The sequence below is a fragment of the Octopus bimaculoides genome, chromosome 4 (genome assembly GCF_046866305.1).
Source record: "Octopus bimaculoides isolate indiv1 chromosome 4, ASM4686630v1, whole genome shotgun sequence".
In the NCBI taxonomy this organism is placed as follows: Eukaryota; Metazoa; Mollusca; class Cephalopoda; order Octopoda; family Octopodidae; genus Octopus; species Octopus bimaculoides.
Window position 1 is genome coordinate 138831195 of NC_142931.1, and position 24378 is coordinate 138855572.

The following is a 24378-nucleotide window of genomic DNA, read 5'->3' on the forward strand; positions in this document are numbered from 1 at the left end:
TGCATGGTCAGGTCGTTAGCAACTAAACTGACACCCCACACTTGGCTTGCTTGGTGAAGGAGGGTTGCTACAAACCCAGCAGAACTAAAAGCCAAGACATGTTAAAAGGATGGATGAACCCAATGTAGGTTCAACAACTATCTTGCAATAGTACAAGCCCTCAGTAATTCTGGGTTGGTGTTCGGCATGCTGGAAGACCACTGGGAGTAAGGCACCCCTTAACTTGTGTTAAAGCATGTTTCTGGAACCCACTTCAAACCCAGACTATGTCTGCTCTAGGGACGTACCACCTAGGTAGGCAAGGTAGGCAGTGCCTACCTTGAATAAAATAGATCGATAGCAACATTTTCCTTTTATGGCAAAATATGCACCTAATTCAATAAAATTATGAAGGTTACTCTGATTACTATGCATAAAATGCAAAATATTTTATATTTTTGTAGATTAGGTAGGCATAATTCGCTCCTGCTTTGCAGTCTCAGTATTAAAGCTACACACAGTACTGCTGTAGTACACCTGCTGCGTTCATTCCTACAACAACGTTTTCTTTATGTGTTATAAAGGCAGAAGTAAATCTGCCTTCAATTCAGTTGCGTGCCTGTGCTTTGCTTAGTCTTTATGTGTTTTATTGCACAAACTCACCAACTGCCTATCCTGAGTCATTACTGACGGCACTTGCCTGGTCTGCTCCGATAATCGGGTGCAAGTTGGTCAGCGAATCCTCTATGGCAGTCGACAATCGAGGGAAAGATGAGCTGCTATGGACCACACCATCCCCAAAGTGTGTATGCATGTGACCAGGCACCACATGTGAACTTGTATTCCCACTGAAACTCAGTGCACTCGTTGGTCAGAGCCAGCTCACCCCTCTCGGGGTGAATGTTGCCTCAAGGACCAGTAAGTATGTATGTTTTATACATTGAGGTTCTTCTGTATATGTTATATACTAAGGTTTTCTTTACTTTTTTTGTGTATTTTTCAACTAGTGTTGCCTACGTCCTCAGGAGTGGAGACATAAAGCACAATATAGCCTTCCTACTTGGTTACTCTGGAACGGTAAGTTTTGTTCAATTCTGTCAAGTAGGTACCACAACAGTTGGTACAATTCACTGCTCAAAGAAACAGTGACATTGTTAGCTCTTGAGCTCACTTTGCCAAGTTCACATCATCACAGCGGTTAAGCAAAAAAAATCTGTGATTGACCACTCTCTAATCATGAAGGGAAGATGATATTTATCTTTTTATCCCCTTATCCTTTTATGTCCACTTTCCATGTTAGCATGGGTTAGATGGATCATCATGGTCCCAGTCAGTTATTATTATTAGGAGCTACTGACTCCTCTCATAGGCTGATGCTAATATATTTCATTTTGATTTGGTTTAAACAATTTAAAATCGTTGGTCTCAAATTTTGACACAAGGCTAGCAATTTGAGGAGAGGGACCTAGTCAAACTCGGAATATGAAAACCAACGAAATGCTGCTAAGCATTTTGCAAAGTGTGCTAATGCTTCTGCCATCTCATCACTTTGAATTCCAATATTTTATATCCGGGTTTGTCCCCGTTAATGGGAGTGGCCGGATTTACCTTACAACTGCTCTCACACCATCTTGCCATCTCGTCCAGTTTTGGGCATCCTCCCTCCTCAAGCCAACCTTCCCAATCTCCTTTTCCACCTGTCCCCTCCATGTTTTCTTTGGTCAACCTCGTTTTTTGCAGTTCATTCACTTTAAACTCAAGCGCTCTCCTCAACACATGTCCATACCACCACACTCCATTCACCCTTGCCAGCTGTTCCATCATTTCCTCCAACCCCAGCATCTCCATCAAGTCTTCAGCCCTTCTTTCATCCAATAGTTTCACACCACACCATTGCTCTCTCGGTCCTTCTCAAAATTGCCATTTCACTTTCCCTCAGACACCAATGTCTCACTCTCATACAGCATTGCAGATCTCACACAACTCCGATAATCCCTTCCTTTCATCTTCAAGGGGACCTTTTGCCATATAATTATGCTCCACGTTCCTAGAACGTCACCCAGCCCAGTCTCGCTCTTGCTGTCACAGCTGCTTCACATCCTCCTCTTACGTCCATCCTATCTCCCAAATAACAAAACGCTCCCACCGTTTCCAATGTAAAATTGTTGTTATAAATATATTTCATTGGCAATGTTATCAGAGACCGAATTAGCAGAATCATTAGAGAGTCAATAAAATACATCCTGATATTTCCTTTGTCTCTCTGTACTCTGAGTTCAAATCCTGCTATGGTCAACTTTGCCTTTCATCTTTTTTTCAGGGGATCAATAAAATAAAGTACCAATCAAATACTAGGGTCGATGTAATTGACTTTCTTCCAATCTCAACATTGCTGACCTTGTGCTGAAATTAGAAAAAGTTATGCGAAATTATATTAGATCTTTGAAATGACTCTGTTAATTAATTTGCTGCTGTTGTTTTTTTTTATTATTATTATTATTTTGCTTTTTTTTTTTTTCCTGTGTAGCTGAAAAACTCAGTATCGATGACAAGTGTGTGCCAACTTCAGGCCCTCCTCTGTATGTTTGACATGGCATCGATAGAAGAAATTACCAAAATCACTTCCATGACCCTCGAGGAGATCAGGTTTGTGCTATTACAATTCATAATTACAGAGTAATTATGCTCTTTCTGTGTTTCCATAATATGGAAAGAAACTAAAATGGAATACTAGAATAATGAACCTCATAGATGTGAGAGAATGATGTTGGGGCTGAGAAATGTGAAGCAGGGTGCCACTGCCGCAGAGCAGCAAAGCTTTCCACTCATCGCTCAAAACACTTGTACTCTGCTTTCATCCTGTTGGTAGATTTTGTGGTGTTACATGAAGTTTTGGCTAAAGTTATATGGACAGCTGCCTTTGTCGTATCTTAGGACAATCTTCGTAATTTAACAACTGCTTTTTCATGCTTGCATGAGTTGGGCAGAGTTTATTGAAGCATATTTTATATGACTGGATGCTCTTCCTGTTGCCAAACCTCATCTGCTTCCAAGCAGTTTGTCTCCCATTTTTCAGTTTCTGTTTACTAAATCCACTCACAAGGCTTTGATCAGCCCAAGGCTAGAGTAGAAGACACTTGCCAAAGGTGCCACGTAGTGAGATCGAGCCTGGTACAATATGGTTGATACAAGGCGGCGCGCTGGCAGAAACGTTAGCACGCCGGGCGTAATGCTTAGCGGTATTTCGTCTGCCGCTACGTTCTGAGTTCAAATTCTGCAGAGGTCGACTTTGCCTTTCATCCCTTCGGGGTCGATAAATTAAGTACCAGTTATGCACTGGGGGTCGATGTAATCGACTTAATCCCTTTGTCTGTCCTTGTTTAGCCCCTTGTGGGCAATAAAGAAATAACAAACGTTAGCACACCAGGCAAAATGCTTAGTGGTATTTCGTCTGTCTTTATGTTCTGAGTTCAAATTCCGCCAAGGTCAACTTAACCTTTCATCCTTTCAGGCTCGATAAATTAAGTACCAGTTACATATTGGGGTTGATCTAATTCACTAGCCCCCTCCCCAAAAATTTCAGGCCTTCTTCCTAGATTAGAAAGGAATGTGGTTGGGAAATAAGCTATTTATCTCTCAGCCACACCTGTGCTTAATTATGTCACTTTTGTTGGTTTATTCTTTCGTTTATCAATAAGGTTTGCATTAAATTAATCCACTAATCTTCAAAAGTTTTCCTTTCCAACAGGAGATTAATTCAGAATCAGCTGTACATTGTCAACCTGGAGAAATTGAATATTGCCATGACTGCCAAGAGTTTTGAAGACTGCAACAAAGAAAAACTTGCTAAAAGCATTTGGAAGAATCACAGTAATGGCAAAATGGTAAAATCATTTCAAAGAATAATTAAATTTGATAAGACTAAACGAGTCATTTATTCTTTTACTTGTTTCAGTCATTTGACTGGGGCCATGCTGGAGCACTGCCTTTTGTCGAGCAAATTGACCCCCAAGCCTTATTCTTTGTAAGTCTACTACTAATTCTATCGGCCTTTTTTGCCGAACCACTAAGTTATGGGGACGTAAACACACTGGCATCGATTGTCAAGCGATGTTAGCAGGGGGACCAAACACACACATTTGTGTGTGTGTGTATATATATATATATATATATATATATATTACGGACTTCTTTCAGTTTCCGTCTACCAAATCCACTCACAAGGCTTTGGTCGGCCCGAGGCTATAGTAGAAGACACTTGCCCAAGCTGCCACACAGTGGGACTGAAACCGGAACCATGTGGTTGATAAGCAAGCTACTTACCACACAGCCACTCCTACGCCAATCTCTTTTCACAGTGAACATATTGTACAGAGCTTTCGAATTCTTCCTAATATTAACTCAAGGTTAAGCTTTTACAGTCCTCACAGTTACATAACTGTACCTGCTTTCTCCTATAGCTTCAGGCTAACCAAAGCCTTAGGAGTGGATTTGATAGATGGAAACTTAAAGAAGCCCATCATATATATTTATATATAAAGTCCCGGGGTCAATTTTTTTGACTGTAACCCTTCAAGGTGGTGCTCCAGCATGGCTGCAATCCAATGACTGAAACTAGTAAAAGAAAAAATTACTAGTTCAATTGTCAAACATAACCCTATGTAACATAATTTACCTTTATGTCTGACCAAAGAATATTATAACATTATTTTTACAGGCTCAAGAAGCAGCTATTATAGTTAGTTCCTTGTGCTTTGATTACAAGATCTACAGCTTTACTATGTGGGAAGCTGTTCTTGCCAAAATGAAGAATCTAAATATGGTAAGTACCAGTCTTCATATCTCCTCTCTCTCTCTCTCTCTCCCTCTCTCTCTCTCTCCCTCTCTCCCTCTCTCTCTCTCTCTCTCTCACGGAAATGCTTATATGACAATGATGCTCATTTACAATCATCATATATCAGGTCATGGGTGCACACACACATGCATACATACGTACGTCTATATATATATATATATATATACTTTTGTTATTTACACCACCTGTCCTCGTCTGTTGTTATTTTTTGTATATTCTCCCATATATATATATATATATATATATATATGTACATACAAACTCACACACACGTATGTGACAGGCTTCTTTCAGTTTCCATCTACCACATCCACTCACAAGGCTTTGGTTGACCAAAGGTTAAAGCAGGAGATACTTGCCCAAGATGTCATGCAGTAGGACTGAACCTGAAACCAGATGGTCAGAAAGCAACCATCTTACCACACTGCCTTCTCCCCAACCCCTACATTAACAAGAAAACCAAAATAGCTTGCATTCCTATAATTCTTTGCCAAGTTTAAAAGCACCTTAACAACATGCTAACTGAACCATTAGCACACCAGGTAAAATGCTTAGTGCCATTTCATCCGTCTTCACATTCTGAGTTCAACTTAGCCTTTCGTTCTTTCAGGGTCAATAAAATAAACTCCAGTTGATTACTCGGGGGCGTTGTAATTGAGTTACCCCTTCCTCAAAGTTACTGGTACTGTGCCAAAATTTGAAGCCAATTTTTTAAATACGACATGTTCAAGTGTTGGGCCCCATGGAGGCAGTGACAGGCGACAAAGACCCTTGGCGATATACCGTACCAGTGACATGTAAAAACCACCCACTATACTCTCGGAGTGGTTGGTGTTAGGAAGGGCATTTAGCTGTAGAAACGTTGCCAAATCAGATTGAAACGTGGTACAGGCCCCCGGCTTACCAGTTTTCAGTTAAACCATCCAACCCAGGCCAACCAAAGCTTTGTGAGGTGGAAACTGAAAGAATCCCATTGTATGTTTGTATCTACCTTGGTCTGGACATCATATGATGATTGTAAATAAGAATCCTCCTCCTCCTCTTCCAAGGAAGGTTATTCATTTGCAGTGTCAGGCCATGTGAAAATCTTACGTTGCCTGGCAACAAGTGAGGGTCTGCAAGAGAAGGGGCAGCCAGCCATAAAAATATTTGCCTCAACATGGAAAATCATCATTATCATCGTCATCATCATTTAACTTGTTTTCCATGCTGGCATGGGTTGAATGGTTTGACAGGAGCTGGCCTGTCAGAGAGCTGCGTCAGACTCCAATTGTCTGCTTTTGGTATGGTTTCCACAGCTGGATGCTCTTCCTGGTGCCAACCACTTTAAAGTGTACTGGGTGCTTTTCACATGGCACCAACACCAGTACTTTATAAGTGGCACCAGCATGGCTGCTTTGTACTTGGTACCAGCACATGTACATTTTATGTGGTACCTGCATGGGTGCTTTATATGTGGCATCTGTGGGTCCTTGTTATGAGAAACCAGCACAGGTGCTTTGTACATGACACTGTACATTAAATGATGACGATGAAAATTCATCTGCAGCTTCCCCATACCCTGGGCCCTGTGATATGGAAAAAACTGATCTAATATAGGCATCATGAGGGAGATATTGGCAACCATTTCAATCAGACCAAGCAACCACGTAGAGGCGTACTCTTCGTCTCATTTCTGTTTTTGTTTTTGTTTTGCAGATGAAAGAACTTGAACATATTCTCCTACACATTATTGAGATCCCATCACTTGATGTGTTACCATCGTTGCCTTCAGCCTGGCAAACCATCATTGTTTCCATTTTGAATAAATGTAAGTTTTGTTTTTATTCTTCTTTCCACATTTCTGCATCATTGTCATCGTTTAACGTCTGCTTTCCATCCTGGCATGGGTTGGACGGTTTGACTGAGGACTGGCAAGCCAGAAGGCTGCACCAGGCTCCAATCTGATCTTACAAGGTTTCTGCAACTAGATGTCCTTCCTAACAGCAACCACTCCAAGAGTGTAGTGGGTGCTTTTTACGTGCAAATGGCACAGGTGGCACTGGCATTGATCACGCTCGAATGGTGCTTTTTACATGCACCCGGCACAGGTGCCAGTCAGGTGGCACTGGCATCAATCACGCTCGAATGGTGCTTTTTATGTGCCACTGGTGTGTTCACAAGAAACAATCATTGCTTTCATTTCCTAATTTTGTTTCGGCACATGAACAAGAAATTACCAGGAGTGACTGTGTGTTAAGAAGCTTGCTTCCCAACCAGGTGGTTCTGGGTTCGGTCCAGCTGCGTGGCACCTTGGGCGAGTGTCTTCTAATATAGCCTCAGGCTGCCCAAAGCCTTGTGAGTGGATTTGGTTGGCAGAAACTGAAAGAAGCTTGTCATATATATGTATATATATATATATATGAGAATATTATTGTTTATAATAATATCAGTGGATTAGCAAGCATAAAAAACCTATAATGGTATAAATTATCAATTAATAATTAAGGCTACTAACAAGCAGTACCAGCATGCTAAATATAGCAGTCCAGAAACAGCCCTTGGAAGTCTCCATCTTTTGGGGAATTATGCATTGTTAGAATTTATATTATCACTTTTTCTACTTTTTACACACTTCTTTATGTAACCCCATTTTGTCTTGTCCAGTACCACTCCCAACGTTTTTGTAAACCCTTAATGGTAAATAAAGCATTATTATTATTATTATTTCCAGCTTCTGTTAATACAGATGAGGAACGAGATGAATGCCTACATGCTTTCAACCTAATTCAAAGGTTTGTGGGTTCTCAGCAATTTTTTTAATTTATTTCTGATCAAGACAACTACTTTCTTTTTCCTTATTGCAGTAAATAAGATATATTAGTTGGCACTTAGTACATCAAGTAGAATACCTTGTAGTGTATGATCCAACACTCTGCTCTCTGAGTTCAAATTCTGCCACAGTCACCTTCACCTCTCATGCCATCAGATTTGATATAGAAAATAAAATTAAAAGACGTGCCCACCCATGGTGATGGATTGGCAGATCCATAAGAATATTGGGCTGAATACCTTGTGGTATTTGTTCCAGATTTTGCATTCCTCATCATTATCATCATTTAACATCCTCTTTCCCATGCTTTCATGGATCAAGTGGAATTTGTTGAGACAGATTTTCTATGGCTGGATGCTCTTCCTGGTGCCAAGCCTCCTCTGTTTCCAAACAAGATGATATTTCCCACTGGCCAGGCATGTTTTTTTCAAGGACAACTGGAAATGGACATTATCATTTGTATGATGACCCTGTTCTGTTACAACCATCACGTAATGGTCAAGACAAGGCTTTACATACACGACAAGCTTCTTACAGTTTTCATCTACCAGATTCACTCCCAAGGCATCGGTTGGCACATGGTTATTGTAGAATGCACTTACACAAGGTGCTGTGCAGTTGGGACTGAACCTGAGACCATGTGGTTTGGAAGCATACTTGCATTTGTAAGTTCAAATCCTGCCAGTTGATGACTCAATCAATCACCCAGATCAATATCACGACTTGATTACCTCTGGTGGCATCCACCCTGTTTCAAGCATTTAGACCAAGGGTCCAGTTTGAAGATTCCTTCCTTCCTTTCCAATGACCCCTTTAAAAGGTCATTGTGAGTGACTGCTTCCCTCCTGACTAAAAACATAAAAGACACAACTTTGCTTCTTTGTTTTTGTTTTTATTTGCTTTATGTTGTTCTTATGATATTTTGTTTTTCCCCTTTTTTCCAGATGTCCTGATGTCCTGTCTCTGGACCTTGATCTACTTGCCAAACACTTCCACCATTTGGAGCTTCCTGTCTGTGCCATTTCTTGCCTCCTCATGTCCGCTGTCGTTAACAACAAATTACTTCAGGTATTTTGAGCTTTTTATCTTTTACTTGTTTCAGTCATTGGACTGTGGCCATGCAGAGGCAAACTACTTGATGACCTCCCTAGTGCTGGTGCTTTGGAGAAGCATCCAGTAAATGCTGTAAAGTGGTTGGCATTAGGAAGGGCACCCAAGCATAGAAACCATTCCAAAGCTGACAAGGAGCACATCTCAGTCTGTAGATGCATCGGACACTGTCAAACTGTCCAGCTCATGCCAACATGGAACATTGATGTTAAATGATGGTAACATTGTTTTATAATATTTCTCTCTCTCTTTTCCAAAGATTACTTCTAAGAATTATTTTTTTTTTTTTTTCTCCAGAGCATTCTTTCTATTGGTGCCGAGAAGCTGTTCAATTCTTTCCTATTAACAAGAACCAAATGTATTGCTTCTGCTGTATCTTATGAGGTCAGTAAATGTTTCTCAGTCTGTTCAGTTTGTCTAACATTCCTTCTCAAGGTAAATCATGCAGTATTTCGTGTTCTAAAACAACCTCATTATCATCGTTGTCGTTTGACCAAACTCGAATGGTGCTTTTTACATGCTACCTACATGGGTGCCAGTCAGGCGGCACTGGCATTGACCATACTAGAATGATGCTTTTCACATGCCACCAGCAGAGGTACCAGTTTGGCAGTACTGGCATCGACCACATTCAAATGATGTTTTTCACGTGCTGCCGGCATGGGTGCCAGTCAGGCGACACTGGCATCGATCACGCTCGAATGGTACTTTTTACATTCCACCGGCACGGGTACTAGTCAGGCAGCACTGACATCGGTCATGCTTGAATGGTGCTTTTTACGTGCCACCGACACGAGTGCCAGTCAGGCGGTACTGGCATTGGCAGCCAGCACAAGATCAATACTTTTTACTATTAATACTGCTTCTGTTGCTATTAATTATCTGTTTACCTTTCATTTTATATTACTTCTAGGTCATGGTGTTAATTTTCCAGTTAATAATGGAAGAAAACTTGAGTCACATTGTGGAGAAGTCTCCTTACAAAGATGCATATTGTGAATACGTCCAACAGAATCAGAACTGTCTGCAGAATGGCATAAGTTATTGAAGGCTTTCTTGAGTGAAGTTTGTCTTGTCTCTCGTCTTTCAACAAGTGTTTGTATGTTTTGCTAGAACAAGTGTGTTCGTGCATGTGTAATGTATTTCATATAAGAACAAGTTAATGAAATTGGATCAAATTTGAGCCAAAAATATCTGGTAGGTGTGTGTGTTTGTATATATGTGTATATATGTCAGTATCTTTTGTTGAACTGCTCAGTTGGAGGAACATAAACTAACCAACACCAATTCTCAGGTGGCAGTGGACTGAGGCACGCACACACACACATGTGTATGTATGAATATGTGTGTGTGTGTGTATGTATATATATATATATATATCAGGCTGAGTAAAAAGTAAGCAACGTTTTGAAACATGAAATTCTTCACAATATATTTCAACAATATGGAAATTTTATTCATCTAAGTAAGTACCATTACAATCGACACATTTTTGCCAACGAGTTACAAGTTTGTTTATTCCGGTAACATAAAAATCTGGAGTTCTGGAATGCACTTTCAGCATCAGTTTGATTTTTGAATTCCTTCTCTCGCAGGAAACCATCAAGGTGCTTGAAAAAGTGGTAGTCAGTAGGAGAAAGGTCTAGGGAGTAAGCTAATAAGCTGGGTGGAGGAGAACTTCATAGCCAAGTTCCCTAAACTTCTGGAGCGCCATTAGTGAAACGTGTGGTTGATCATTGTCCTGAAGAATGATTGGCCCTTTTCTGTTTGGCCAGTCTGGGATGGAGGAGTAGCAGTTTTTCATTCATTTTGGCAATTCCATGGCAATATGTTTCTGCAGTAGTGGTTTTTCCAGGTTTTATAGTGGATGAATCCAGCAGTACACCACCAAACAGTCACCATAACCTTCTTTTTGAAGAGCTTGGGTTTAGGGAAGGTTTTCGGTGCTTCATTTTGGTCCAACCACTGCGAAGAAAATTTTTTATTATTGTACAGAATCCACTTTCCGTTGCAAGTTACAATACAGTCAAGAAATGGATCAGTCTAGTGACAGAGAAGTAACGACAAGCAACTGTATCTGTACATTTTCTGATTTTCATTCAAATTATGTGGTACTCATTTGTCAAGCTTTTTTGATTTTTCCAATCACATGCAAATGGTTGCAGGCAATTTTCTGGCTAACTTGAAGTTCTTTTGCCAGTTCTCGGGCGGCTTTACGTTGATCTTTCTCAATGACAGTCTTTAATTAACTGTCATCAAAGACAGACGGGCGTCCACTATGCTCACGGTCTTCAAGGCTCAGGTCTCCCCTGCGGAATCATTTAAACCATTTTTCAGCTGACCACTCACTGGTCATTTCCTCACGATACGTTTCATTGATATCGCGAGCAGTTTCAGCCGATTTACGTCCTTTTTTGAAGTTGAATAGCAAAATTGCTCGAATATCACACATTGACAGTTCCATTTCAGATGTAACAACGGTGAAAAAAATATCAAAGTTAATTTACTGATGTATTTGAGCAAGTCTATGTCTGTGTTATCAGACAATTGCAAAGAAATGTTTTAAAACAATTCAAATATCCGGTACAAATTCTTCATGGTTCAAAACATTGCTGACTTTTTACTCAACCTAATATATATATAGCTTGTTTTTAATGAAGTATATTCTATATAATATATTATAATGTGTTATGGTTCCTACATGTAACTTAACTATGGACTGAAATTAGACTCACTCTATTATACACACAACATTTATATTACTTTAACTGATAAACTAATTATCTTATCCCTGTGTCACTCACTAGACTACGGCCATGCTGGAGTACCATCTTGAAAGGCTTTGGTCAAATAGATCAATTGCCTATTGTACTTCTTTGTTTGTTTTTAACATTGTATTTATTCATTCTGTCAGTTTCTTACGTTGAACTGCTCAGTTAGGGGGAGCATAAACAAACCAACACCAGTTCTCACATGGCAGTGGAGTGAGGCACACACGTGTGTATGCATGTGTATATATATATAAACATACATACACACGCAACACACTACAAAAGGCTTTCACACAGTTTTCATCTATAAAATTCGCTCACATGGCATTGGTCAGCCCAGGGCTATAAAAGACGACACTTGTCCAATATGTCCCACAGTTGGATTCTGCCAGCTTGCATCCATGAAAGAATAACATAATATTGCCATAGTTAGAAGAATTCCAAATGGTTCATCTTCAGGGCTGTGATGTCAAGGAAGGGAGGGGAAAAGGGCTGAGAGAAGTATGTGCCCTCATATTTGTTTTGTATCCCTTGTCAATTATTCCAATAGAGAGAATATAAATCCCTTATCTTTCCTTTCCCTTTTTCTTATCATCTCAACCCTGAAGAATTTCTTTGAAACATCAGAAATTCCATTTTCTGAGGTAATATTATTTCACTTATGTGTGCATAAGCATGTGTATATGTATGTATGACATTTTTTCCCCCCTTTCTTTATATTCTCATTACTATATCTGCCTGTCAAAACTGATTCTTGCTTCTGTATCTGCTTGTCAGTCTCCCTTGGGCTGAATTGCTTAAAAAAACCTACTTCTTATTTTCCTTTGAAGAACTGTCAGAGTGAAAACTGGTTGGAAAGTAATGTAAAAATATTTAATATATCTAAATAAAATATAGAATCTGTTATTTGTCTTTTAATTTATTTAAAAGTATTACAATTGATTTCATTTTACTCTGCATTTTCATCCCTTTGTGTGTGTGTGTGTGTGGAGCTGGGTGCATATTAATATTTAGGAGAAACAACAGTGATTCAAGGAGGTCGATAGTTTTGTGTGTTGGCACTCTGTTGCTTCTGTTAAATATTAATAAAAATATTCATATACTATTTCTGAGTTCTGTTTTTCCTGTTTGCATCACCATACATACATCATCATCATCATCGTTTAATGTCTGCTTTCCATGCTGGCATGGGTTGGACGGTTTGACTGGGAACTAGTAAGCCAGGGGGCTGCACCAGGCTCCAATCTGATCTGGCAAGGTTTCTACAGCTGGATGCCCTTCCTAATGCCAACCACTCCAAGAGTGTAGCGAGTGCTTTTTACATGCCACCAGCACGGGAGCCAGTCTGGTGGCACTGGTATCAGCCACGTTCAGATGATGCTTTTTACATGCTACCAGCACAGGGAGCCAGTCAGGCGACACTGGCAACGACCCACGCATGAATGGTGCTTATTCATGTGTGGGTCGTTGCCAGTGCTGCCTGATTGCACCCCCCCCCCCCCCCCACACACACACACACAATTATAATAATCACTTCGATGCGAGTATATGCATATATACGTACATGTATGTACATACCTACATCTACATGTATATATAGATGCATATCTGGGTACAGGACGTTGCAAAAAAACGTGGACAAAATGATAACAGTACAGAAAACACATAGAGAACATTTCCTTCATCAGCTGCCACCATTCTAAAACTACGTGCTTCGAAGAGTTTGGGCAGGACGCATTGTTAGAATGGCTCTTCCCACGGACCACAAATTAAATTTGTAATGTGGAGGAATGTAGTGGCAGACAAAATAAGACAGGAAAACGATATATATATATATATACACACACACACACGCACGCACATATATGGCTTGTCCACATTACTCCATAAGGATCATAGGATCAGTTTCTCTGGTGCATACATTCCTTCCTGGACGGGATGCCAGTCCGTGCAAGATTTTTCATTTTTACCAGCTGAGTGGACTGAAGCAACGTGAAATTACGTGTTTTGTTCAAGAACGCAACACATTGCCCAGTCCGCGAATCGAAGTTACGACCATGCGTCCAACACCCTAACCACTTAGCCATGCACCTCCACTCTATATGTGTGTGTGTATGTCTTTATCTTGACATCACATGATAGTTGCAAATGAGTATCATTGTCATACAAACAGTAGCGTTCATTTGCAATATTTTGCAAACTTGTCTGTCCTTGGGACAATATTTCCGTTACTTGGAAACAGGTAAGGGTTGGTGACAGGAAAAGCATAAAAAATCTACCTCGATAAACTATTTCTTTTCTTCCTCATCAAGTTTTTGGCCATTTGCCTATCTCAGAAACAATTAGAAATAACAAAGGATCACTTATGATTATTTTTTATTACCATTAATTGTCATCGTCATCGTCGTCTAACTACAGGAGAACCGCCTTGAACATATATTCATCTTGGTCAGTCCGCAGTGTCTTAGTTTTGATTCGCTGTACTTGAGAGGTGGCGCATCGCACAAATCAATCAATCGATCTCTTTCTTCAACTTCGTCGATCGCATCGTCCAAAAGATCTTGGTGGGTTTGACAGGCTCTTTGCACTTTTAGTATTTGGATGTCTCGGTATATCTGTAAGAACTGCGTGGCGAGTTGTTCGTCATGTTGTCGCAGCTGTACCTTCAATGAAAACATTTTATTTATATAAGTTTGGGTTTGGTTTTTTACGATAAAGAAAAAAATTACAATGAGACATAAATTTCTTTTAAATGCAGAATAAATAATAAATTTTTAGCTTAAGTATTTCTTTTAATCATATATTTGGTTTTTTGCATAGTGGGAATCTCCGTCATCGAAAACAGGAATCCGCTGAACAAAAAAATCGGAAGGGTCATATGGGGGGGGGGGGGGGGACTACAGCCCCCTATATGAGCAAAGGCCAAAATTTGACATCCCTTCCCTTTAGAACCTTCCCTGAGTAATGAAAAACCTTCGTGCCAAATTTTATATAGATTGATCCAGCAGTTTGGCTGACCATAGAGGAAACACACACACAGACTAAATTTTATAGATACAGATGTACAAATGTCGGAAAAGACAACTACAAACCCTCGTAAAACCCTCACCAGCAACGACTACCCAAATAGATTCGTGAGTTGAGGGCTGTCACCTGAGTGGTGCAAAGGTGTCATCTGCCAGGAATAAGAAATCACCAACAAATGGTGATGCAGCGATGCACCATTACCGTGCATGGCCCCAGAGTACTACTATCCTTATTTATCACAGGTGTTTGGTTCCTAAGTAAAGACACCGTGTTAAATTAATTAATGATGAACAAGTAATATGAGTAAAAGAGTTTTCGTTGGAAGACCTAAAGTTCTCCTGAGCATTGTAGATGGTCGTCACTATGACGTGCTTTTGCAATCCAAGCAGAAGTTTTGATTGCCAACCCATGTTATAGTGATTGGCGTAACACTGTTTACACCTGACTATCGTGTTATCCCAGATCAGTGATAAACGCGGATAGATGGATATTGTTTTCTAATTTAGTCATAAGACCAGCCTTTAGTGAGAGAGACTTAGCTTAAGTAGTACCATGTTTTATCGGCACCGAAAGAATGAAAAGCAAAGTTGAACTCAGGACATAAAGAGCCGGGAAAATGTAATTTTGTCTGCTACGATCTATGTGTGCGCTTTTACACACCAAGCACCTAAATAAGAGAACCTTTCAAAGCTAACAGCGCAGTTTCCGGTGTCCTATCAAGGCCTCTATGATGAGTTGGATATACAGATATCATAAGACATTTTCCCGATACTCAAATGATTCTGCCAGCTCGCCACTTTATGGATAACATATATTACTCTACTTATTAACATAAGTACTTTCAACAAAGTAATACGTGTACTTGATATACAACCAGCATTCAAACAGTAGATAGCAGCAATGCAATCCAGATTTGGCCATAAATCATCATAATATATATTCTAATCAGATTTTGTTTTATGCTTATACATAAGCATTAAGGAAAAAAGAAAACTTTGATTTGGTTTCTGTCAACTTGTATGTTTTTGTTATTAGTTTGGGGCTGGCTTTTATGATCATGAAAAAGTTACAATGAAACAATTTTCTTTTTAATGCAGAATAAATAATAAATTTTAGCTTAATCCAGAACTTGAATGGAGGAAGTATTTGTTTCAATCAATGAGTAATATATTATTTGGAAGTCATTAATTTTTCTTTTATAGTAAGTGTACATCTATTTTGTATCCAAGGGAAAGGCAAAGGGTCCGATACAGTTATTAGATAGATTTGCATCTATACCTATTATCGGATTTTGTTAGGGCCCCATATGGTAAAGATGTGGATGGGGAAAATGTGGGCAGAGGGTGATGTGCAACAACCCTCTCTCCTCACTATCTATGAAAGTAAACAACCCAAATAACTACGCAGAGGCAGCCATGGTTGGAACAAGAACAACAAGCATTCTTAAAAGAGAGGAGAATGGTCATTCCTTACCCAAGGGGCCTTATCTTATCGCCCATCACTTGTTATGCGCTCATAAATTAGTTTGATAGTTGAGTTCTGATTAGCTGTATGCAAAAAAGTACATAACTGGGGTCCGGAACTCTCGTGGGAAAAAAAATTTGCAGGCCGGCCCTGCTACCAGCGCTACCGCCACACCATCAATGCCCCACCACCACCTACATGTAACCCCCACCGCAGCTACCACAAACCCATCAATGTCATCAACTACCCCATCACTATCACCATCATTACCGTCCCCTCGCCACCATCTTCCACCACGACTACCGTCAGCGTTACCCCATCGCCACTACCTTTCACCCAGGGCCGGATTAAGACACATAGAGGCCGTAAGCACTTAAAACATTTTGCTGTCACCATATATATTCTGTTGCCCCTAACGAATCTAACAGTAAGATGGAAAATAGTGTTTGTTCTTGTATACTTCCACTTTATTTATATTTGAATATTTTTTCTCCTTTTCTTAATGGCAAAGTCTTTGATCACATGTTCACTGCGACACCGTGAACACTTGGAAATTATATTTCCGGTCAACATGTATAAACCACTTCAAATATATTATTTAAGCAAATTTAATGATTTCATTTGTGCTGTAAACCATTTACTATCTCTGTGATGCCTCACTCTTCACTCGATACCCTAAGCACGTACTTATTTTGCTTTATGGTTAAATCCAGCCTTGCTTTCACCGACATCACCACAACCTCATCGCCAACCCAACAACCCCTCACCAACATCACCACCACCACCACCTCCTCCATCAACGCTTGTCATAGCCGTCACTAGGTCATTGTTTTGTTGCCATGTTTTGGTGAGAGTCAAGACAGAATCCTCAATCATAATCTAATAAACTTGTCACAAACGAGAATATACTCATCTCTCTAACGCCCTCTCTCTCTCTCTCTCTCTCACTCTCTCTACATATATATATACATATATATATATATATATATACGTCTATCTCTATTTTTGGCAACCTACTCTTACACTACAAATTAATCGGATTTAATAACAGGTTGCCGTCCCTCTAATGACTCACATCGCTTTTGTTTTGTTAACTTGTCGTATTTGGTGGTAGTGATTTCCATGGGAATTCAACAACAGCGTAAGAGAATGCAAGTGACACCAAATGTTGTTGTCTCTATAAACCTCATTGGAGGGAAAACTGGTTGCATTATTTGTCATAGAACACAGTTTAAGAAACTCCAAGCAAACAGGAGCCTGCCCATGAGTAATTCTAATGTAAGAGAATTTTACGTAAATGCAGGCGTGACTGTAAGGAAAGTATGTGGAGTCGCGGGCGTGGGTGTGTGGTTAACCACATGGTTCCGGGTTCAGCCTCACTGCGTGACACCTTGGGCAAGTGTCTTCTACTATAGCCTCAAGCCGGCCAAAGCCATGTGATTGAATTTGATTGACAGAACTTGAAATAAGGCGGCGAGCTGGCAGAAACGTTAGCACGCCGGGCGAAATGCTTAGCGGTATTTCGTCTGTCTTTACGTTCTGAGTTCAAATTCCGCCAAGGTCGACTTTGCCTTTCATCCTCTCGGAGTCGATAAATTAAGTACCAGTTACGCACTGGGGTCGATGTAATCGACTTAATCCCTTTGCCTGTCCTTGTTTGTCCCCTCTGTGTTTAGCCCCTTGTGGGCAGTAAAGAAATAGGAAACTGAAAGAAGCTTGTCGTGTGCGTGTGCATTTGTCCACCACCCACCGCTTGATGACCGGTGTTGGTACGTTTATGTCCCCGTAAGCTAGCAGTTCAGCAAAGACATACAACAGAATAAGTACAAGGCTTTAAAAGCAAGTGCTGGGTTCGATTCGTTCGACTTAAAATTCTTCAAGGCAGTGCCCCTGCATGGCCACAGTCTAATGAAACAAGTAACAGTTTTTAAAAAATGACAAACGCATGAAATTGTTATTTAGAAACTGTTTATTGAAAGTATCGTTTTTTCTTAGTTATACAATTTTAAGGAATCATTGTATGGTGTAGTGCAGGGAGTTTTCAAACTTTTTGACTTGCGGACCCCTTTATATTTCAGGCTTTACCTTAGGGACCCCCTTATAAACGCTTATGAAATTTATACATAAATATTTGTTTAAAATAACATATATTTTTACGTTTATTCATTTAACAGTATTTAACAAATAGGTTTATTGTCAATTAAAAGATTTTGATTAAAAAACATATATAAAATCAAATTGCCCATAAAAAGTATTTGCTGTCCACGGACCCCCTGTCTTGTCCTTGCGGACCACAGTTTGAAAACCCCTGGTGTAGTGAATGGGAAGTGTTTGTGTGTGGGTGGGTGTGCATGTGTGAATTGTATGTACGTAGATAGATAGATAGATAGATAGATAGATAGATAGATAGATAGATAGATAGATAGATAGATAGATAGATAGATAGATAGATAGATAGTCAAACGGAAAGATAGTTAGATAGATAGATATGTTTTTTATTAGCAACACAGGGGTGAACATAGAGGGGACAAGTTACAAAGTAGAGCTTTTCTCTTTGGGGAGGAGAAGGAAGGGGGAAAAACGCGTGTGAAACAGTAGAATTACCGAAATATAAGTTATGGGAAGAGATAAAAAAGGCAGGGAGGGGAGGTGATTGTTATCAATATTGAGGTTTATAGAGATTGATTGTTTTTATTTGTTTTATCTTGAAGTGGTTTATCACAGAGCAATAAATATAACACTAAAGTAAGCAGGTAGAGTGGCACATGAGTGAGCAACGGTGGTGGTAGTAGTAGTAGTAGTAGTAGTAGTAGTAGTAGTAGTAGTAGTAGTAGTAGTAGTAGTAGTAGTAGTAGTGGTGGTGGTGGTGGTGGTGGTGGGGTGAGGGCGGTGGCAGCAGCAGCAGTAGCAGTAGGAGGAGGAGGAGTGGTGGTGTACGCTACAAATACCATCAAATATGGTTGGTAAAAAACAAAGAGACAAAGAAAAATGTAACTCCGACTTACCAATTCTCCTTGTAAAATATTCAGTTTTTGACCGAAGTCATGTGAGTTGTTTTCAGAACGTTTTCTTTCGGAGTTATTAATCTCACTGTCTTTTGGTAAAGTTCCACTGGCTTCAGAAAAGTAATTGTTCCTTATAAAATCGTTGCATTTATTGATGGATAACATTTGTTTATCGGTTTCTGTTTTGTCTAATGAAGGAGACTCATCTTCAAAAGACGAGTTAATTTCTTTGGAGTTAAGTTGGTTCTTATCAACAGTTAATCGATGAACCCTGGAATTTGAATTATCGTCTTTAATTCCAGAGGACTCTTTTGTGTCTTTTGATTCTAAATCACGCCGATCAATCTGAATTTTTTGCTTAGAAGAACATGGCTGCAAAAATGACGTGCTTTCCTTCGAAGCTGAGAAAGCTCTAGTTGTTTGCTTGTTTGTAAAGGAGTCTTCATTGTTTTTTTCAATGATATTGACGGGTTTTGGGTTTGTTTGAACAGTAAACACTTGGGAATTATCGGAAGAGATTTGTTCCCTTGAGATATCTCTTCTTGCACACGTCTGCTTATCTTTTGCTACAGAGATCTTAGTGTCTTCCTTCCGGTGCGTATCGATATTCTCATTCGCGTCTTTTTCTACCGCAGTATCGACAGGTTCCTTCGTATAAACCACGTGGCTTTTATTTACAAATGCATTGTCCACGTTGCTAGAATTATAACCAGGACACTGATCAACGTGTGGTGGTGGTTCCTTACAGCAATCATCACTTGTATAAATATCTGAAAAATCACTATCGTTTGAACTTGTCGTCTCGTCGATATCAGAACCAATATCAATCGCTGTTTGAGATTTTAACGGGTTTCGCTGTTGATTTATTTGGTTTCTGGTTTTCAGTATTGGACTCAGTCCTCCATTAACCCCTTCCGTATCCCTATGAGAATGATCGCCAATTCCATTAGATTGTACAAACGTTTCTGACGTAGTTTTACCTCTATTGAAGCGCCAAACGGATTGTTTACTGCTCTGCGAGCTGTTTTTGTCATCACGCGGACTACTCGTTTTTTTCATGTCGCCGCAGCAAAAGCTATTGTACATACATACACTTGTTTCAGGTTTGCTCAATTTTAACTTCTGCGCCAAAACCATTACTGTATTCAAACTATCCTGTGGAGCATCTTCATCTTTTGACGACCACATCTTTATTATTATTATTATTATTATTATTATTATTACATGCTATGTTAGTCAGCAAGGTTGATGTTTTGAGGGTTGGTGACAACAGGTCTCCTCAAATCTCAAAAAGCTTTCTTAGGATTCTTGTAAAATATTAGATTGGCCTTTTCTGTAGGTCGGCAATGATCGTCTCAGTTCCAGTATTAAATATAAAGCCACTAGTTCAATGTATTGTCGCAGTTATTTGTATTATAGTAATGGTTATAGAAGGTATTGATTGTTAGATCGATCGAACTTCTATTGTATCAAGTTTTCAGGAACATTTTTGTTCAAATCCTACATGGATAGATTTGACATTTCACTCCTCCATGGTGAAGAAAACATATATATCAGAACTATACGAGACTCCGATTCCTTTGAATGTATTTCATACTGCGTTTCGTTGAACCAATTCTCACTCATAATCTCTTTTCTTTATGGTTAGTTAAGTCAAAAATAAAAAAAACAAAAAGGAAAAGAAATGCTTGCTGAAGTTATGGCGTTTACGATGAAAGCAGTACCAGCTGTCGTAGAAAGAAATTAGTCTTCGTGTGATAAGGAAATCATTAACAATTGCGAAGGTAATAATCCAATCTAAAAAGAACAAAGAGAAAATATTAATCACACAATAACAAATCTGCAAGAAATTTCCACATATAAGAACTGTTTTAAATATAATTTTTAAAAACAACAGCGATGGCCATCTTTCGATCTCTGAACATAAAATGGCAGTCAATAAAGTGGAGCAAACTAAAAGGGAAGTCAATGAATGAACTGCGAAAGATAAATAAATACCGCATGTGATAGCACTCAAAAACAGAAAAATTTGAACTCAGAACGTAGCGGCAGACGAAATACCGCTAAGCATTTTACACGGCGTGCCGACGTTTCTGCCAGCTCGCCACCTTCAAGATCAACATAAAATATCAGAAACTGTGAGACAATATTTGTGATTTTTAATTTTGTGTTTTACAAAACTATACATGGTAAACAGATATATTGTCTTCTTACAAATGCATAACTGGTTATCCACTGTTGAAAGGAACAAAATGGAAGAAGTATGCCTGCGGTTTTACAGGCGTCTTGGTTACGTATATCTGAGGTTTGATATACAATAGATGAAGGAGTTCTAAAGGGAGGAATTATCTACTTGGTAATGTGTATTGTTGAAAGCAACAGAAGTAGGTCGTTAATATATAGAAGAGTGAGAGAGATGTAGTGTTTACAATTGTACCGGAAGCATAAGTAGTAAATAAAGGTGTGTGTGGACAAGATAAAACAATGACTGCCAGGCAGATTAAATCTTGCCTTAATGTCTTCTTTTTGTTCTTTATCTCATAACTTATACAACTCTAATGGTACGGTAGGCTTTATTTTAAAAATATGGGGAAGGATGTGAGTTAGAGTCACTTTAAAGGGAAAGGAAAACTCTAATGGTACAGTAGGCTTTATTTTTAAAATATGGGGAAGGATGTGAGTTAGAGTCAATTTAAAGGGAAAGGAAAACAAAGAAGTCGCTAGAGGAACGTTGAAATTGACAAGCAGTGATAGAGATGTTCCCTGACATTGGTGGTAAAAAGTAAATGTATCTACGAGTGAATGCTGGGTTCCTGGATTCGGGTAAAAGAAAATACAGGTGGGTCAGTTAATTATGATTTTATTCAACCTGTTCCCCTCTCAGATTCACACAACTTATTGCAGCGGTTCATCAGTTTTTCTAAGCCCTGTAAAAAAGAACTCGGGAGGTTGGGCCTCCAACCAGGCTTTTCGCGGTACCATTAGAGCCAGGAACTTTTCAGCATTGCTTTGTATGACTGGGAATGTGTGGCTTAGAGATTAGGGTGTTGGGTTCATGATCGCAAGGTGATGGATTTCAATTACCTTTATGTCCTTGATCAAGGCACTTCATTTCTCATTGCTCCAAGCAACTTAGCTGAAAACTAATAACAGCAACAGCTTAGGGTCAATCTTGCGATGGACTAGCATCCCTTACAGGAGCAGTGTCGTATTCTCAGTCTCTGATATGGCTCGGAAACTTGTTTAAGCTTTGCTCTAATGATCTTGTAAATGTTCGAGACAGACTTCACAGATTTATAACCTAGAAGAGCTTGAAGTATATCTATAATGCATATATTAAGAGAATAAGCGAATAACACAATTTCAGATATGTGGGGCTGAGGTGAGCCGGACGTAAAGGGTCAGTGATGACATGCGAACAACAGAGGGGCCTTGCCAAAAGGAGGGGAGCAAGGGAGGGCATGTGAACAGAAGGATGACTAGCAAAGGTCTCTTTTGCTTTGGGGCTGTTGCTCGAGACGGACATGGTGGTTGCGCGAGTTGAGGGAATTTATCGTTAGGTTCTGGCTAGAGGTTTATAGTGAAGATGGCTGTTGTTGTTTTACAAAGGTAAAATGGTGGTATTTATAGTAATGATGGCTGTTGATCAGCTCTGATGATGAAAAGCATTTCCAGCCATGACGATCTTTCGTTTAGATACTGTGTAACTAAGATACTGTGTAACCTGGAAAACTATCCACCATGATTTTTAATGTTAGTGTGTGATATGGGGAAGATTCTGTTGCTGTTTCTAGCCCGGCTGCAAAGGATCAACGCTATAAGAGGACCCACGAAGTAGGTGAATTCTGCTGTTCTTCCCCCATACCTCAAGATAACAATCATGATTAAAAGAATAACAATAAACAGTTTCGAATTAGGTAGAAAATCTTCATTAGTTGACTATAAGAAAACTTGCATATTTCGCGGAATGAAGTGATCGGGGGTGGCCGTTTAGAAGCTGACGATTTAGCACGACTGATTGGAGATTGAATGCGTGTTGGTGCTGAGTGCAAAACACGTGCGTGCATGTAAATATATACACATCCAGATAGAAAGAGAGAGAGAGAGAGAAAGAGGTAGGGAGGGAAAGAGAGGGAGAGATTACATTTTATCAACTGAATACGATTGACATAAACATTTTTCGTCTCCTCACACACACAAAAAGAAATCTACTCAGACACATAAACAGAGAGAGAGAGAGAGAGAGAGAGAGAGAGACAGATAGACAGACAGACAAGTAGACAGAATAAGAAAAACATTAAAACGTCTGATGTCAAATAAGTTAGTATAAAATCAATGACACTAAATAGGAGGCGCATACGCCAAAATGTCTCATACCCCATGTTTCATTATCTTAACTAGTCTTTACGAGGCTTGAAAATGTCAGTTAAAACCTTTACTCCGCAATCTATGTAGCAACCTTTAGCCCTTAATCATTTAAACCGGCCATATCAGACCCAAATATACTACCTGTTTTATAGTCAAGCAGGCCAGATAATGCCTCTCACACTTACCCAACAATGTCATTCTAAAAATAAGCAATTACATCGCTAAAATCTCGAAACGATGTCAATAAATAAGCATCACATTTAACAGAGGGTTAAATCTAGAGTCGTTGTTGATCTATTCAAGCTATCACAGAAGTTTTTATGCAACGTCTCTAGAACAGTTTAGTACGCTCTCCAAGCTAGATTGTAACAGAAGATTTCACATAATGAAACACTTACCAATTATACAGTGGTCCCCGAACAAATAGTAAAATGCAATTGATTTAATAACACAGTTACACAATTTCTTATCACAAGGAAATATCATAATCATTTGTCAATGTGTATTAATGGACAGGGTGTAAAAATAGATTGACTAAGGAACCTATCATTTGTTTTTTTGTTTTTGTTTGTTGTAGTGGGGTTGTTTTGTCTTTTTCGTTTGTTTGTTTTAAAGATAAAGTTATGAGCCGATTGTGTTCTGCTAAGTCACAGTGACCTTGGCTGACATAGACAATTGTTAAATATGAAACTATGATTCATCAGTCGGAATGATAACTTTTATTTCCCTTCCATACCTCTTTTCATTCCTTTTGCGTTCTTCTTTAATCCTTCCTTTCCGTCTCTTTACCTGTCCTAAAAACGATACCTGTAATTTTCACCTGAGTGACAGACGAGCTCAGTTTCGTGCAGATAACAAGGAACAGAAGAAATACGTTCATATGTGACAACCAGTTTCTAAAGTTAAACAAGAAGTCACAGACATTCAACGATGAATTTATCAGTCTCTTTAAATTATTGACGGAAAGAAAAGAAAAAAAGAGAGAGA

The 24378-nt window shown here is 39.3% G+C and overlaps 2 protein-coding genes across 3 annotated transcripts in view; one reads left to right on the forward strand and one right to left on the reverse strand.

Moving 5' to 3' along the window:
• Nucleotides 1–12431, forward strand: part of LOC106868228 (kinetochore-associated protein 1) — a 67630-nt gene extending 55199 nt beyond the window's left edge. The window contains exons 53-61 of the mRNA XM_089351555.1: nt 987–1056; nt 2507–2625; nt 3728–3863; nt 4697–4801; nt 6533–6644; nt 7548–7608; nt 8591–8714; nt 9054–9140; nt 9670–12431. Of these exons, the coding sequence (XP_089207681.1) occupies nt 987–1056; nt 2507–2625; nt 3728–3863; nt 4697–4801; nt 6533–6644; nt 7548–7608; nt 8591–8714; nt 9054–9140; nt 9670–9804 (949 nt within the window). The 3' untranslated portion in view covers nt 9805–12431. The remainder of the gene's footprint in view (nt 1–986; nt 1057–2506; nt 2626–3727; nt 3864–4696; nt 4802–6532; nt 6645–7547; nt 7609–8590; nt 8715–9053; nt 9141–9669) is intronic.
• A 1455-nt stretch (nt 12432–13886) lies between these two features.
• LOC106868230 (uncharacterized) overlaps nt 13887–24378 on the reverse strand; it is a 14813-nt gene continuing 4321 nt past the window's right edge. For both annotated transcript variants that reach the window (XM_014913396.3, XM_089351558.1), the window contains exons 2-3: nt 19024–20820; nt 13887–14190 (exon numbers count right to left, since the gene is read on the reverse strand). In XM_014913396.3, coding sequence (XP_014768882.2) covers nt 13936–14190; nt 19024–20211 — 1443 coding nt within the window. In that variant the 5' untranslated portion in view covers nt 20212–20820 and the 3' untranslated portion in view covers nt 13887–13935. The remainder of the gene's footprint in view (nt 14191–19023; nt 20821–24378) is intronic.